Source organism: Natator depressus, chromosome 23 (genome assembly GCF_965152275.1).
Source record: "Natator depressus isolate rNatDep1 chromosome 23, rNatDep2.hap1, whole genome shotgun sequence".
Lineage (NCBI taxonomy): Eukaryota > Metazoa > Chordata > Testudines > Cheloniidae > Natator > Natator depressus.
In genome coordinates, this window is record NC_134256.1 from 22270228 (window position 1) to 22285883 (window position 15656).

At 63.0% G+C, this 15656-nt stretch overlaps 2 protein-coding genes across 5 annotated transcripts in view; both read right to left on the minus strand.

The window, feature by feature from the left end:
* Positions 1-1187: 1187 nt before the first annotated feature.
* On the minus strand, positions 1188-8079 carry WAS (WASP actin nucleation promoting factor). The gene is made up of 12 exons (XM_074937270.1): positions 7597-8079; positions 6819-6959; positions 6448-6534; positions 5753-5849; positions 5592-5633; positions 5389-5442; positions 4675-4852; positions 4463-4505; positions 2844-2997; positions 2154-2575; positions 1390-1495; positions 1188-1285 (listed from the first exon to the last, which is right to left on the minus strand). The coding sequence occupies exons 1-12, from the start codon at positions 7708-7710 to the stop codon at positions 1230-1232; spliced, it is 1494 nt and encodes a 497-aa protein (XP_074793371.1). The 5' UTR covers positions 7711-8079; the 3' UTR covers positions 1188-1229.
* Positions 8080-8448: 369 nt separating this feature from the next.
* Positions 8449-15656, minus strand: part of SLC38A5 (solute carrier family 38 member 5) — a 32710-nt gene continuing 25502 nt past the window's right edge. For all 4 annotated transcript variants that reach the window (XM_074937716.1, XM_074937715.1, XM_074937712.1 and 1 more), the window contains 6 exons: positions 14261-14340; positions 13452-13552; positions 13084-13208; positions 12448-12592; positions 12121-12224; positions 8449-11925 (listed from right to left, as the gene is read on the minus strand). In XM_074937716.1, coding sequence (XP_074793817.1) covers positions 11821-11925; positions 12121-12224; positions 12448-12592; positions 13084-13208; positions 13452-13552; positions 14261-14340 — 660 coding nt within the window. In that variant the 3' untranslated portion in view covers positions 8449-11820. The remainder of the gene's footprint in view (positions 11926-12120; positions 12225-12447; positions 12593-13083; positions 13209-13451; positions 13553-14260; positions 14341-15656) is intronic.

The window sequence follows — 15656 nt, forward strand, 5'->3', positions numbered from 1 at the left end:
CCCCATTAACCAAATCAAAATTGATAGGCTTGGAAAGATTCGCTTTTGATTGGTAAATTCCGGGCGACGTCCAGTTCCCCGCAGACGGAAACCCAGAAAAAGCGTTTCCATTAATAACTGTCTAAACTGAGAGCAAGGCCACGTAAAACAAATTGCTGCTTGAGACCATGTTTGAGTTTGAACTGGGGCTATTGACTTTGTCTATCTTGAAGAGACATTGTGTTTTAAAGCGTTCGCTTTTTGAACGCAACCTCTGCAGTCATGAAGTAGTTATTGTCTGACCCCCCCACGGCACCTGCATTTTTTCCCGCCTTCGAAATAAACAGTGATACGAGCCATCGAAATGATTGAAAAATGAAAGTCGAATTCTGCTCCGTCGAAACGATCAAAAAAACAAATAAAAATCAATTTCTGCCAAGCCTTGAAATGAATAAGCCATAACTCACGAGCAAGTTCTAAGTTGCAGGTGACGACCACACCATTATAACAAGACATAGTCTAGTGGCTGCTCCGGTCTACGCTCAAAATTGAGATCAACCTAGCTACGGCACGCAGGGGTGTGCAAAATTCACCCCCGCGACCCCCCAGAGCACCATCATCAAGCTGACATAACCCACAGGTGTAGACCCAACTAAGAATTCTTCCGCCGACCTAGCTATGGGTGAGATGGATCAACTACAGACCCCTTCCTTTGCCGTTGAAAGCATCGACACTAAATCTTCTGTAGTTGTACCACCATAGCACATGGGGCGTAGACACAGCCTCAGATCAAGCTCTCCGGCTTCTAATCCTGTCACTCAGACGTTGACCCAGACCAGTGGGTTTTAATCCACCCCAAAATCTGTGTTGATGACCCACGCCGGGCTCTTGAGCCCCACATATCGGCAGCTTGGTTCCAACTTGGCTTGTTTTTTCAATCGGGCTGAGATCAAAACATGGAGCCAAGTTGGAAGGAGATCGGTTGGGTTGTTTCTGATGCCAAAGAGGTCAGTGGAGACCAGGGTATTGCCAAGCCCTGGGTTTCGAGGGGGTGATGGGAGCAGATAGGGGAAGCTGGGGGCTTGGGGAGGGGAATTCTGGGTAAAAGATGGGGCAGCACGTCAAGCAGAGAGCTGTCTTTATTGCAAAGGGGCCAGGTGGGCTGGGGGATCACCCAGGGGACTGGGGTGCAGCACCCAGTGTGGGTGGGGGTGCAGAAGGGGGGGAGCTTTTCTTGCTGGGGACGGAGCTCAGTCGTCCCATTCGTCATCATCCTCCTCATCCCCGCCGTTGTCCTCGCCTTCGTCTGTGGGAGGAAGAGGAGGGTGAGTGGCGGAGGGGGCAGGGGGTAGGGGAGGAGGGGCATGGCACCCACTCCCACCGCTGCCGAGGCGGGATGGGGCGACTCACCCGAGGAGTGGATCACTTTGCTCCGCTTCTGCATGACGTGCATGAGCGCCCCCACCAGGCCCTCGGAGCTCTGTGCGGGCGGCGGGGAGTCCAGCATCTCGGGGGTCTGCAATGCAGGGGAGGGGGGTCAGGGCCCACAGCACCATCCCCTGCACCCACCCACCCTCCTGGCACCACCAGGACCCCCAGCACAGACCCTCTGCACCCCCCTGGTACCACCAGGACCCCCAGCACAGGCCCCCTGTACCCACCCACCCTCCTGGCGCTGCCAGGGAGCCCAAGACCAACCCCCTGTACCCACCCACTGCCCTGGCACCACCAAAGCCCCCTTACCCCACCCTCACCCCCAAAGCCAGCTCTAACTCCCCTCCTCCCCATCCCTGCTCCCCTCGGTCACCCCCTCCATACCCCACACCTGCCCCCAACTCCTCTAACCCCCCCATCTCCCCCTTCCCCACCCCCCAGCCACCCTGTTCCCCTCCCTTCCCCCCACTTCCTCCATCCCTTCCCCCCACTCAGCCCCCATCTCCCCTCTTCCCTGCCCCCAACTCCCCCTTCCTGACCCCCAGCCACCTCCGTCCTCCTCCCTGCCCTCACCTCCTCCATGCCCGCCCCCCATTCAGCCCCCATCTCTCCTCATTCCTCACCCCACAGCCACCTCGTCTCCTCCTTGCCTCCCACTCAGCCCCCAGCTCCCCTCCTCGCTGCCCCCTACCTCCCTCATCCTCACCCCCTCCCTGCCCCGCATCTGCCCCACAGCTCACCTTGTTGAGCTGGATGCCTTGGCGGATCTGGTCCAGCAAGGCCCCACGCCCCTTTTGGGGGGGAGCAGGCTGGCTCCCTGGGGAGCTGACCCCCCCTGAAGGAAGTGGGGGAGGGGGACAAGGCCCTGAAGAGACTGGAGGCGGAGGGGGCGGCGGGGGAGGTGGGGGTGGGGGGGCTGCCCCAGCAGCAGGCGGAGGGGGGGGCGGACCAGACCGGGAGGCAGGGGGAAGGGGCCCACGAGGAGGGGGCAGATGCCCCCTGGGGGGATGGGAGGGAACCGGCCCCCTATTTGGCATAGATGAGGGAGGTGGGGGGCCGCCTGGGATGGGGGGCAACGGGCCAGACCTGCCCCTCGCTGAGGCAGGGGGTGGGGGAGGGAGGGGCCCGGACCGCGTCATGGGGGGCGGAGGAGGTGCTGGACCTGTGGGGAGAAATGAACTGCAATTAAAGCCCAGCCTGTAATGAGGCTCTTCCCCCGCATCTCCCACCCCGTTCCCTGAGGATCCCAAATCGCTGCATGGGGAGGCTTGCACGGGACTGACATGCAGCTGCCTCTGGGTCAGCGCAGCTGGGGAACAGCTTCACATAATGCCGCACAGGGACAGCTCGCCCAGCACTGAGATGCAGCCACGTCTGGGGCAGAGCAGCTGAAGAACAGCTGCACATAACGCTGCACAGGGAGAGCTCACCCTGGCGTCTCAGCTCCTCCTTCACAGCCTCCAGCCCGCCCTGGCCTTCAATGAAATCGTAGATGACTTTGGAGGTCTCTGCGTCGGTCAGCTGCGCCTCGCTGATCCCGGCCTGGGAGAAAAGCGTCTTCAGGTCGGGGTCCAGGTTATTCACCTAGGAGAGAGACAGATGGAGGAAGGCGGCTCAATCCCCAGGCGAATGCCCCCCAAATTCATGCTCCCCCCACACACAGCTGCAGGTGCCCAGATGGACAGAGCAGCAAGGCTCCAACCCCTGAAATCCAGGGACGGGGGATTTATGGATCATGCCTTAAATTAACTCCCCCAGCAGCCCTCGGGGACCCACTAACACTGACCCCCTAAAATCCTGACCCACTGGGCAGAGCAAGCGGCTGGGGGGCGTTCTGGAGGGATCCAATTGGGAGGTTACGTCAGCTGCCCCACCCCAGAGCTGGCTGCATCTCAGCACCAGGCAAGCCTTCTCCATGTGGCGTTATATGGGGCTGTTCCCAGGCACCCCACTCCAGAGATGACTGCATCTCAGTGCCAGGAGAGCCTTTCACTGTGGCGTTTTATGATGCTGTTCCCAGCTGCCCCACCCCAGAGGCGGCTGCATCTCAGTGCCATGCGAGCCATCCTCTTGGGGGTCTCATGCCCAGATTATTGGGCCGCTGCTTTGAGAGCCGAAAAAAACCTGTGCCGTCCAGAGCCCATGAAACTGGCTGCATGGGCCAGATTTCCCAACACAGCTGCAGCAAAAAAGGGATGGTCCGGGGAAAACCTGGCCCGACGGCAACCAATTTTGCAGGCCAGATCACCTAGCCCCTGGCTGTGTATGCCACAGGGCCTGTGTTAATTTCTAGTTGAGCTTTAAGGAAAAACACACTATCTGGAGTCCAAAAAAACATTGTGGCGCTGGGACCGCCCCCTGCCCCTTGCACCATCCAGATGCCCGGTAGCTCTGGCAGCTCCTCTGGCTGGCTGTGACTTGCCCCTTTCCTGTGGGCACGTGCCAACCGCACTGCCAATAACAGCTGCACTGTCAACTCCCCGAGCAGCTGTGTGTGTGGGTGGGGGGTGGTGGGGGGAAACGTGCATTGGAAGAACAAGATGAGTTTGGAAAACGCTGGAGGTGGGGGGCCACAGGGAGGCAGTATCTTGGGCAGTCCTGGCTCAAGGAAACCCCAAATTTGCTCCCATAACACTCCATGGGGCACTGAGTTGCAGCTCCTTCTGGGGCATGGCAGCTGGGGAACAGCTGCACATAACACCCCAGGGAGATAGCTCGCCCGGCACTGAGATTCAGCCACCTCTAGAGCAGGGCAGCTGGGGAACAGCTACACATAACGCTGCATAGGGATGGCTCGCCTGATGCTAAGATGCAGCCACCTCTGGGGCGGGGCAGCTGGGGAACAGCCATGCACACCGCATCACGCCTGGTAGCCACAAGCGCGAGTGATAACCACCCTCCCCCCCATACACAGACATTGCTAACGCCAAAGCTTTACCCCACGACCTGTCCTTGGCCCCCTTCCCGGCCCCCCCCGCCACGAGCCCTTCTGATCTCTGGGACTCCAGGGTCAGATCCCCACCATACCCCTGTCTCTGAAGCTACATACATCAAAACCAGTGTTGGGGTCCCAGCCGATGTGGGTGACGTGCCTGGAGGGAGAACAAAGATTAGCCAGCTCGAGAGGGGCCAGGTCCCGCGCCCCATTCCCGGCCCCTCTGAGCCAGCCAGTTCCCCTGCCCTTGGGCCAGATGGGAGACGGTGTCCCCTAGAGGGGCCAGGCCCCAGCCCCATTCCTGCCCCACTGATGCCAGCTCTCACTTGAATCCGCTTGGGGCGCCGATGTCGGCCTTGGAGATCTTTTTCTTGCCCTTCTTCTTCTCGGTGGCTGTGGGCACCGGCAGCCCCCGGTACCGGGACGAGGTGATGTCCGGGTTCTGGATGTCCATTGTCATCAGGTTCAAGGAGGAGGAGGGAGAATTCGGCTGTTTGCTGGGACCTGTGGGAGAGAGAGACGGGGCTGTGGGGGGCTTGGCAGGGGGCGCTCTCCCCTGGCAGTCAGGGCTGGGCACTGAGGGGCACCGTGCTGCGGGGGGCGGGGTGGGGGGCTGGGCAGGGGACGCTCTCCCCTGGTAGTCGGGGCTGGGCGCTGTGGGGCACCGTGCTGCGGGGGGCGGGATGGGGGGCTGGGCAGGGGGCACTCTCCGGTGGCAGTCAGGGCTGGGCACTGAGGGGCACCGTGCTGCGGGGGGCAGGGTGGGGGGCTGGGCAGGGGGTGCTCTCCCCTGGCAGTCGGGGCCGGGCACTGCGGAGCACCGTGCTGCGGGGGATGGGGTGGGGGGCTTGGCAGGGGGCACTCTCCCCTGGCAGACGGGGCCGGGCGCTGGGGGGCACTGTGCTGCGGGGCGCGGGGTGGGGGTTGGGCAGGGGGCGCTGTCCCCTGGCAGTCAGGGCCGGGCACTGCGGGGCTCCGTGCTGTGGGGGTCAGGGTGATCAATTAACCCTTTCAAGACCCCCCACCTCCAAGCCGCTTACCATTCATGTCTCCTCCGGGCATCGGGGATCGGGGCAGCGTCATCGCCCGTCGCTCTAAAAGAGGCAAAAAGCCGCGGTCAGACCCATGTCACCAGCTCCCCCCCCGACCCCAGCTGGTGGGAGAGCTGGGGGGGGGGGGGGTCAACCCCTAACCTGCCCCTCCCCCCCAATTGCAAAGGACAGTGGGATAGAAGGGGACTCACCTTCATTGACCGGGGGAGGTGGCGGGGGGAGCTGCCGTTTCTCTGAGGAAAGAGGAGAACAAGCGCTAGGATCCTGGCCCGGGCTGGCTCAGGGGGGGCGGGGAACGGGGCATGGGGTCTGTCCCCTCTAGGGGGCGCCGGCTCCCCACCCCTCCACATACCCATCCTCTGCTGTTGCTTCTGGACCTTCTCCTGCACCAGCGTGTAGAAGTTGCGGGCCTCAGCCTCGTCTGCAAAGTTCAGCCCGGCCTGGCATTCCTGAGAGCAAAAGGCACCTCACTGGTCCTGGGGGGGCGATACGCCCCCACCAGAGCCGGGAGAGAACCCAGGCGTCCGGGTTCCCAGTGCCCCTGCTCTAACCACCAGACCCCGCTCCCCTCCCAGAGCCAGGAGAGAACCCAGGCATCCGGGTTCCCAGTGCCCCTGCTCTAACCACCAGACCCCGCTCCCCTCCCAGAGTCGGGAGAGAACCCAGGCATCCGGGTTCCCAGTCCCCCTGCTCTAACCACCAGATCCCGCTCCCCTCCCAGAGTCGGGAGAGAACCCAGGCGTCCGGGTTCCCAGTGCCCCTGCTCTAACCACCAGATCCCGCTCCCCTCCCAGAGTCGGGAGAGAACCCAGGCATCCGGGTTCCCAGTCCCCCTGCTCTAACCACCAGATCCCGCTCCCCTCCCAGAGTCGGGAGAGAACCCAGGCATCCCAGTTCCCAGCCTTACTTCTTATTGGTAGCCCTCAATTTTCTCCTTCTTTTCATCCCCCTGTCTCTGAACTGTTGTCTCTGGGGGCAGGGCTATGTCTGGAAGCCCTGCCCCACTGATCGACCACCACCCCGGCCCTGTCTGGGGCAGATACTCACGTCCCCGGGGAAGGTGTGGAAATAGGGGGTGACGGCGGAATAGACCAGCTGGCTGGAGAGCTCCATCTCCCATGTCAGCCTCCTCTCCTGCAAGAGAAAGGGAAACCCCAGTAAACGCCCCATCAGCAGGGGGCGCTGGGAGCCAGGATGCCTGGGTTCTCTCCTCAGCTCTGGGAGAGGTGTGGGGTCTAGTGGGTTAGAGCAGGGGGGGCCTTGGAGCCAGGACTCCTGGGTTCTCTCCCTGGCTCTGGGAGCGAGGGTGCGGTCTGGTGGTTAGAGCAGGGTGGAGAGGGCTGGGAGCCAGGACTCCTGGGTTCTCTGGACGGTGCTGGGAAGGGATGGGGAGCCGCGAGGGTAGGGCAAGGACTCACCTTAATATTGAAGAGGCGGATGAAGTAGGAGCGCCGGGGGTTGTCCTTGACCAGGCACAGGACCCCGCAGCCCTGCTTACCCCAGACCTGGCTGTTGGGGGGCAGGGCCCAGTACAGCTGGGCCACCGACGTGGCCAGGGTCTGGCAGAGAGACAACCGAGTTACAGAGCGATCACGGCTGAGATGCAGCCAGCTCTGGGGCGGCTGGGGAACAGCATCACAGAACGCCGCGCGGGGAGGGCTCGGCCGGCCCTGAGCGTGGCCCCCCCTGGGCTGGCAGTTCCTGTCTTGGTTTCCGGTGTTGGCTGAGGCTCCGGGCTCCCCAGCATCACTGCGCCGGGCCCCTCGCAGCCCCCCTCAGCGCCACTCACCCCATGTCCTCCTGAGCGGGGTGGGGGGGATACAGCAAGGAAAGAGCTGGTGCCCCTGACTCCCGACCTGCAGCCCCCTGCTAGCCCAGCCCTGGGGCACCCCCAGATCTGCTGGTGCCCCTCACTCCTGACCTGCAGCCCCCTGTTAGCCCAGTCCTAGGCTGCCCCCCAACTCTGCTGGTCCCCCCGACTCCTGACCTGCAGACCCAGTGCTTCCCCACTCCCAGCTCTGCCGGTGCCCCTGCTTCCCGACCAGCAGCCCCCGCTAGCCCAGCCCTGGGGCACCCCCAGATCTGCTGGTGCCCCTCACTCCCGACCCACAGCCCCCTACCCCAGCCCTGCCGGTGCCCCTCACCCCCGACCTGCAGCCCCCTGCTGTCCGCATCCTCTGGGCCTCATGTCCTCACCGTGCATTTCCGGCCCAGGAGCTCAAACACCTGCTGGTTTTCATGATCCAGGAGGAGATGGGAGGGGATGTTCTCCTGCTGCACTCGCGCCCCTGGCCTGGACCCCCGGCTCATGCTGGCTCCTGGCTCCAGCCCCCGGCGGGTTCTCAGGGTCTCTCCCCTCCCTGATCTCGACCTAGGGAACTTCCGCGTTGCGGGGACTTTTTTCAACAGGAAGCGCAGAAGAAACCACCGACCAACGCTGAGCGGCCAGGGCCTGGGGAAGTTGGGCTCTCCGAAGGGCCCCAGCCAGGGCTGGGAGTTAGGGGCACCGGCAGAGCTGGGGCGGGGAGGGAAAACCCGGTGACGGTTGGGACTGGCCTGCCTCTCTGAGCAATGGGCTCAGGCTCTCGGCAGACTCAGGCAAAGTTGCATCCGCCTGGGGCATGGTTTGTGGTTCCTATGCAGCCGTTTGGGGGTGCGTGGGGGGGCATTTTCTGAGTATGACACACCTTTGAGGTTGTGGGGATCCCCCCCCCCAAGTCAGAGGAGGGGAGCCTAGCTGTGCTGTTGGGGAGGGGCTGTTTGGGGGACTGGCTCCAGCTGCCTCTCTCTGGTGGGTAACGTACAGTAGGGCCCTGCCCCAACCCCCCTGCCCTGCCCTCTGCTCCCCCCTTCCCCTCCCCTTTGTATCTGCCCTGCAACCCCCCCCAACACCTCTCCTCCGCGCTCACACAACTCCCAACCTCCCTTCCCTGCCTCCCCCTCCCCTCGTAGACCCCCAAGTTGCCCCCTCCCAGCATGTCACACTCCCCCACCCCCCTTCCCTCTGACCCACACACACAGACAGCTCAAGCAGGGGGGAAAGTCTGGTTGCTATTTATTGAAACCCAGAGCTACCCTACAAAAGCCACCAGCTCCCTGCATCGCTTTCACATTGCGGTGCCCCTCCCCACAGCATCGCCCCCCCCCCTCCAGCCATGGGGGTGGGGAACCCCTGCTGCAATGGGGAGCAGGGGGGTCTTTTGGCTTTGTCACTCGCACTGGGGACAGGATCGGGCCAGATGTGCTGACCGAAAAGCTGCTTCAAGGGGCCCTTTTATCTCCGTAAAGCCTCGGGCATCTGGAGTCACGTGAATCCAGGCAGGATCAATAGACCGAGACGCCGACTTTAGGGGCTGGCGGGATGACGGTTTTCAGTGTGGGGGAGCCAGCCCCAGTGTGATTATCCCGTCCAGGCCAGCCCTGAATTAACCAGGCCTGGAACCCATCCACCCCAGAATCTGAACCCAGGATGCTTCTACCAGCGTCCCCGAGCCCCAGGCAATGCCGGGCCCCGAAAAGGAAACCCGATGGTTTGGAAAACGTCCTGAGAGTTAGTAAGGGGGAAAAGCCAAGTTTTCAGACCCTCGGATGGGGGGCAAAAATCCCGCTTTACAAATGGTCTTTTTTTTGTTTCTCCTTCCGGAAAAAGACATTTTTTTGGTGGGGGGTTGGCGGCGTTGTCTGGACGTGACACAGCCAAGGTGGGGGACGTAATCTCTTTTACCGGCCCGACTCCCAGGGGAGGGACATGAGCTCTGCAGAAGTTCGGAAACTTGTCTCTTTCCCCAGCTGTGGGCCCAATAAAAGAGATCAGTCGCTCTGAGTTGGTTGCATGGTCGCCAAATTTTTGGGGGGTGGGCAGGGGGGTGTTCCCCGCCTGGCTGGCAGAATGTCAGTTTCCTTCGGCTCCAGGGAACCTGTCCCTGGAGAAAGGGAATATTGGAGTGGTTAGAGCAGGAGTCCTAGCTCCCAGCTCTCAGCACTAGACCCCACTGCCCTCCCAGAGCCAGGGAGAGAACCCAGGAGTCCCGATTCTCTATAGGGCCCCTTTCTGCCAATAAAACTGCTGTGTCGGGGCAGGGGGGCAAGTGGGCCACGGCGGGGCAGAATGGCCAGGGTTGGGGTAGAATTTGGGGGCAGGAGATGGCTACTTTGAGGGGAGGGGGCTGCACCAGAGGCCAGGGGGGTGTTAAGGCACTGGGCTGAAGAGGCATTAAGTGCTAAGGCTGCTGTGGTGGAGGAGCTCTGCTGCGGGTGAGGGCATTGGGGCTTGTCTAGAAGGGAAGTGGAGCCATCAGGGGGGGATCTAGAGATCGCTGGAGGAGGACGCAAAGACCCCGGGGTTTTCTAGAGCAGAGATGGAGCCATCAGGGTGGGATCTAGAGGTTTCTGGATGAAAACATGTAGGCATAAGGGATTTTTCTAGAAGGGAGATGGCGGCATCAGGGCAAGATCTAGAGCTCTCTGGAGGAGCAAGTGGGGGCATCGGGGTTTTTCTAGAGAGGAAGTGGAGGCACTGGGGCGAGATCGAAAGGTTCCTGGAGAAGGACATGGAGATCCCAGGACTTTTCTAGAGGAGAGACGGAGGCGCTGGAGCGGGATCTAGAGATCTCTGGAGGCGGAAGCAGAGGTGTTGGGATTTTTCTAGGGGGGAGATGGAGGCGCCGGGGTGGGAACTAGCGGTTTCTGGAGGAAAACATGTAGGCACGAGGATTTTTTTAGAGGGGAGAAGGAGCCGTTGGGGTGAGATCTAGCCGTTTCTGGAGGAGGAAGCGGAGGCCCCGGGCTTTCTCGACAGGGCAGACGGAGCGTTCTCAGGCTCCGAGGGGGCGCCTGTACCCGGATTGCCTCCCACCCCGTGATCAGGGGGGTGCCCCCCCCTGACAGCCCCGTCCTTAACCCTTTGCTCTCTGAAGGGGCTGGGGCGAGCAGCGTTAGTGACCCTGGGCCTGTCTCTGGGTGGTGAGGTAGTTTGAAAAAAGAAAGGAGACCCAGGGTTCGATAAACGTCCGCCCCGACACCTCCCATGTGGTGGGGGGAGGGTGCTGATGTGGGGTGAATTCTGCAATTGGGACCTGTCCCAGGCGGAAAACAGGCCTGAAGGCGCATGTCTTTCTCTCCCCCCAGCCCCGCTCAGGAAGCCAGGCGTCCCGGGAAGAACCCAGGAGTCCTGAGGCTCCATGGGACGCTCACCCCTACCTCCCCCATTGCTGTAACAGTAACAGCATCTCCTCCAGCCCTGGAGAATCCAGACGCTCGAGGGTTAATCCTCAGCAGGATGGGAACACGCCCCTATCTCCTGGTGGGGAAACTGAGGCACAAAAAGTGGACGGTCTGCGGCCCCGTCGCTGGGGATAGGACCCAGGAGTCCTGGCTCCCAGCCCCTCCCCCCCAGCTATAACCACTGGACCTCACTCCCCTCCTGGAGCCGGGGAAGGGACCCAGGAATCCTGGGGGGGGGTGTCACGATACTAGCCCCAACAGTGAGACCGGCATCGCTCTTTGGTCTGGCTGCTGGCTCCAAATTAAATAAGAGCAATAAATTAGATTGTCGTCCAGGGAGCACCATGGACTCACCCGGCCCCCGCCCTGGCACAGTCAGATTCACAGTCCCTCTTCGACTGACGCCAGGGAATGAGTACAAGCGGGGGAGAGGGGGTGTTCCTGTCTCCATGGGAACCAAAGAGGTGGGAGGCATTGTCTGGAGGGAACTGTTGCTATGGGATCCCCCACCCACCCACTCCAGCAGTAACCAAAGCGTTATCACGGCAACAAAGGCCTGGTGTTGTTCCCCTGGGGACCTGCCACGTTGCCACGGCGACAGGGAGCTAAGGAGAAGCTGGTTGCGCTGTAGTCAGGGGACTCAGTAGTCGTGGGGAACCTGCCATTGCCATGGCACCAATGGCCCAATCAGGACCTTTGTCCCATGGAAATGGGAGGCTGCCATGACTACAGGGCGCAAATAGGAGGGCCTTAGCGCCATTCCCATGGAAACCAGTCACTGCCAGGAGCTGCAGCGTTGCCGCGGTAACAGTCGACCGATGGAAGGACCTTGGCACCATTCCCATGGACACCAGTCGCTGCCAGGAGCTGTAGCGTTGCCGCGGTAACAGGTGGCCGATGGAAGGGCCTTCGCGCCATTTCCATGGAAACCAGGAGCTGTAGCATTGCCACGGTAACAGTCGATGGAAGAGCACTGGCGCTGTTCCCATGGACACCAGTTGCTGCCAGGGTCTGTAGCGTTGCCATGGTGACACAGTTGGCCAATGGGCGGGCCCTAGCACTGGTCTCAGCGTTGCCATGGCTGCAGCGGAGCGAGAGCCAGTGGGAGGTGGTGGTGCCCTTGCCCCAGTGACGTCTGGGCCCCCCGAGCTGGCCCAGTGGGGTCCATGTGTCTGTGCCGGGGGATGGGGGGGCGGGTCAGTGCCCCCCGCCTCTGCTCCGGCCGGTCGTCACCCAGTCAGCCACGATGAAGCTGAGACTCATCACCATGAAGATGAAGCCGAGGGCAGCAAAACAGGCGGCCTGGGGGGCAGAGGGGGAGCAGAAGGTGAGACCCCCCCCAAGTACAGCCCAGCTCCCTGCCCCCACCCCACAGAACTGCCCCCCCGCCAAGCCCCCCACTCCCCACAGCATGGCACCCCCCCCAACGAGCCCTCTGCTCGCCACAGAACGGCGCCCCCCACTCCCCAGGGCACTGCGCCCCCCAGCGGTGGGTACCTGGATTTTTGGCCTGGATCTCAGCGGTTCTTTTTCATTGGGAACGATGCGGAGGTAGAAGATGCTGGGGAGGATGAAGATGAGACTGGGGGCGGAGGTGGCGCCTGGGAGGAGAGAGGAGAGAGGTCTGAGATGCAGCTACCTCTGGGGTGGGATGAGGCAGCTGAGGAGCTGCTGCACGTAACGCCGCACGGGGAGGGCTTGCCTGGCGCTGAGATGCAGCCACCTCTGGGATGGGGCAAGTGGAGAACAGCCGCACATAACGCTGCATGGAGACGGCTCGCCTTGGAGGGCCAACCCCCAGCCCATTTGGAGCCAGGGACTTACCAATGACTCCAAAGATATCCCGGATGTTAGGGACAAAGATGACGAGGAGATTTACAACGAACAGAAGGCCGATAGCGATGCTCACATGTCGAATCCAGCTAAAATCCTTCCCATGGAAGAGTAGCTGCTGGATGGCTCTGCGGATCTGGGAGGAGACAAGGAAAGAGGTCAGGGATATGGCAGTGGGTCACCCAGTGCTGAGATGCAGCCATCTCTGGGGCGGAGCAGCCAGGGAACATCCACACGTAACGCTGAACAGGGACGGCTCGGCCAATGCTGAGATGCAGCCACCTCTGTGGCAGGGCAGCAGGGGAAATGCCACACACAACGCCATACCAGGACAGCTTGCCCAGGGCCAAGATGCAGCCACCTCTGGGGCGGGGCAGCCACGGAACAGCCGCACATAACGCCACACCAAGACAGCTCACCCGGTGCCGAGATGAAACCACCTCTGTGGCGGAGCCGCTGGGGAACAGCCACACATAATGCTGAATGGGGACGGCTCAGCCAATGCTGAGATGCAGCCACCTCTGGGGCGGGGCAGCTGGGGAACAGCCGCACATAACGCCACACCAAGACAGCTTGCCCAGCGCCGAGATGCAGCCACCTCTGGAGCGGGGCAGCCGGGAGACATACCGGGAAGAGCACCACGGGCACCGTCAGCGTGACGGCCATCAGCACAGCCAGTCGGACGCAGAGGATGAGCCGGTCCAGGGGATCCACCTCACTGTACGTATGCAGCATTTCCGACTCGACGTTCCCTGCGGGAGACGGAAGGGCCGGGGGGCCGGCCGTTAGCTGGGAGCCCAGCCGGGCCCCGCGCAGGACAGGGTGAGGGGTGGAGGATCGGGGAGGGACACGCAGCCGTAGCGGTGGGGTTGCAGAGGAAATGGCTGGGCAGAGGGGGCGCTAGGGGGCACTGATGGGGTCAGTGCAGCGGGAGCCGGGCCCTGGGAAGGGACCCTGCCGCCCCCTGCTGGGGGCCCAGCCCCGCGCTGCCTTACCGTAGAAGGTGAGGTAGCCGAAGATGGCCGTCAGCAGGTACATGACGAACATGGCCAGGATGGAGACATTCGCCACATTCTGCATGCGCCGCTTCGAGGCCCTGGCAGTGGACAGATGGGTCAAACGCCGCCCTGCCCCGGGGGCTGGCTGGGGAGAACCCAGGAGTCCGGGCTCCCAGGCTCCCTACTGGAGCCCACTCCCCTCCCAGAGCCAGGGAGAGAACCCAGGAATCCGGGCTCCCAGGTCCCCTACCAGACCCCACTCCCCTCCCAGAGCCAGGGAGAGAAGCCAGGAGTCCGGGCTCCCAGCCCCGCTACCAGACCCCACTCCCCTCAGAGAGCCTGGGAGAGAACCCAGGAGTCCGGACTCCCAGGCCCCCTACTGGAGCCCACTCCCTTCCCAGAGCCAGGGAGAGAACCCAGGAGTCCGGACTCCCAGGCCCCCTACTGGAGCCCACTCCCCCTCCAGAGCCGGGGAGAGAACGCAGGAGTCCGGGCTCCCAGGTCCCATACTGGAGCCCACTCTCCTCTCACAGCCAGGTAGAGAACCCAGGAGTCCGGGCCCCCAGCCCTGCTACCAGACCCCACTCCCCTCCCATCGCCAGGGAGAGAACCCAGGAGTCCGGGCTCCCAGGCCCGCTACCAGACCCCACTCCCCTCCCAGAGCCAGGGAGAGAAGCCAGGAGTCCGGACTCCTCGCCCCCTGAGTGCCAATAACAGCGTTAGTGACTTGATCTCCCTGAACCCACCTGGCCGTGCCCTCCCCCGGCCACCCACCCACCCACCCCTTTCCCCGTCCCGCCCCTCACCTGCGTAGCTCTGTGTAGATGGGCAGCACCTCTGGGTGACAGACGAATGCAAAAGCCAAGATGGGGATGGTGTACGCTGTCTGCGGGGGGAGGGGAAAGGCTGACTGCTAGAGCCAGGTGAGAACCCAGGCGTCCTGGCTCCCAGCCCCCCCCTGCTTTAACCCACCAGACCCCACTCCCCTCCCAGAGCCAGGTGAGAACCCAGGAGTCCGGGCTCCCGGCCCCCCATGCTTTAACACACCAGACCCCACTCCCCTCCCAGAGCCAGGTGAGAACCCAGGAGTCCGGGCTCCCGGCCCCCCTGCTCTAACTCACCAGACCCCACTCCCCTCCCAGAGCCAGGTGAGAACCCAGGAGTCCGGGCTCCCGGCCCCCCCGCTTTAACCCACCAGACCCCACTCCCCTCCCAGAGCCAGGTGAGAACCCAGGAGTCCGGGCTCCCGGCCCCCCCCGCTCTAACCCACCAGACCCCACTCCCCTCCCAGAGCCAGGTGAGAACCCAGGAGTCCGGGCTCCCGGCCCCCCCTGTTTTAACCCACCAGAACCAACTCCTCTCCCAGAGCCAGGTGAGAACCCAGGAGTCCGGGCTCCCGGCCCCCCCCTGCTCTAACCCACCAGACCCCACTCCCCTCCCAGAGCCAGGTGAGAACCCAGGAGTCCGGGCTCCCGGCCCCCCCTGCTCTAACTCACCAGACCCCACTCCCCTCCCCGAGCCAAGTGAGAACCCAGGAGTCCGGGCTCCCGGCCCCCCCTGCTCTAACTCACCAGACCCCACTCCCCTCCCAGAGCCAGGAGAGAACCCAGGAGTCCGGGCTCCCGGCCCTCCCTCCTCTAACCCACCAGACCCCACTCCCCTCCCCGAGCCAGGTGAGAACCCAGGAGTCCGGGCTCCCGGCCCCCCCTGCTTTAACCCACCAGAACCAACTCCTCTCCCAGAGCCAGGTGAGAACCCAGGAGTCCGGGCTCCCGGCCCCCCCTGCTCTAACTCACCAGACCCCACTCCCCTCCCAGAGCCAGGTGAGAACCCAGGAGTCCGGGCTCCCGGCCCTCCCTGCTCTAACCCACCAGACCCCACTCCCCTCCCAGAGCCAGGTGAGAACCCAGGAGTCCGGGCTCCCGGCCCCCCCTGCTCTAACTCACCAGACCCCACTCCCCTCCCAGAGCCAGGTGAGAACCCAGGAGTCCGGGCTCCCGGCCCCCCCCTGCTCTAACTCACCAGACCCCACTCCCCTCCCAGAGCCAGGTGAGAACCCAGGAGTCCGGGCTCCCGGTCCCCCCTGCTTTAACCCACCAGACCCCACTCCCCTCCCAGAGCCAGGTGAGAACCCAGGAGTCCGGGCTCCCGGCCCTCCCCGCTCTAACCCACCAGACCCCACTCCCCTCCCAGAGCCAGGTG

What these genes read in the sequence shown, in the direction of transcription:
- WAS (XM_074937270.1), bottom strand. Translation starts at nt 7,710, where the DNA reads ATGAGCCGGGGGTCCAGGCCAGGGGCGCGAGTGCAGCAGGAGAACATC. An exon ending in ACCTCCCCCGGTCAATGAAG is followed by an intron (nt 5,443 to 5,591) that starts GTGAGTCCCCTT and finishes TGCCTCTTTTAG; the next exon opens with AGCGACGGGCGATGACGCTG. An exon ending in AAGGCATCCAGCTCAACAAG is followed by an intron (nt 1,496 to 2,153) that starts GTGAGCTGTGGG and finishes CCTGCATTGCAG; the next exon opens with ACCCCCGAGATGCTGGACTC.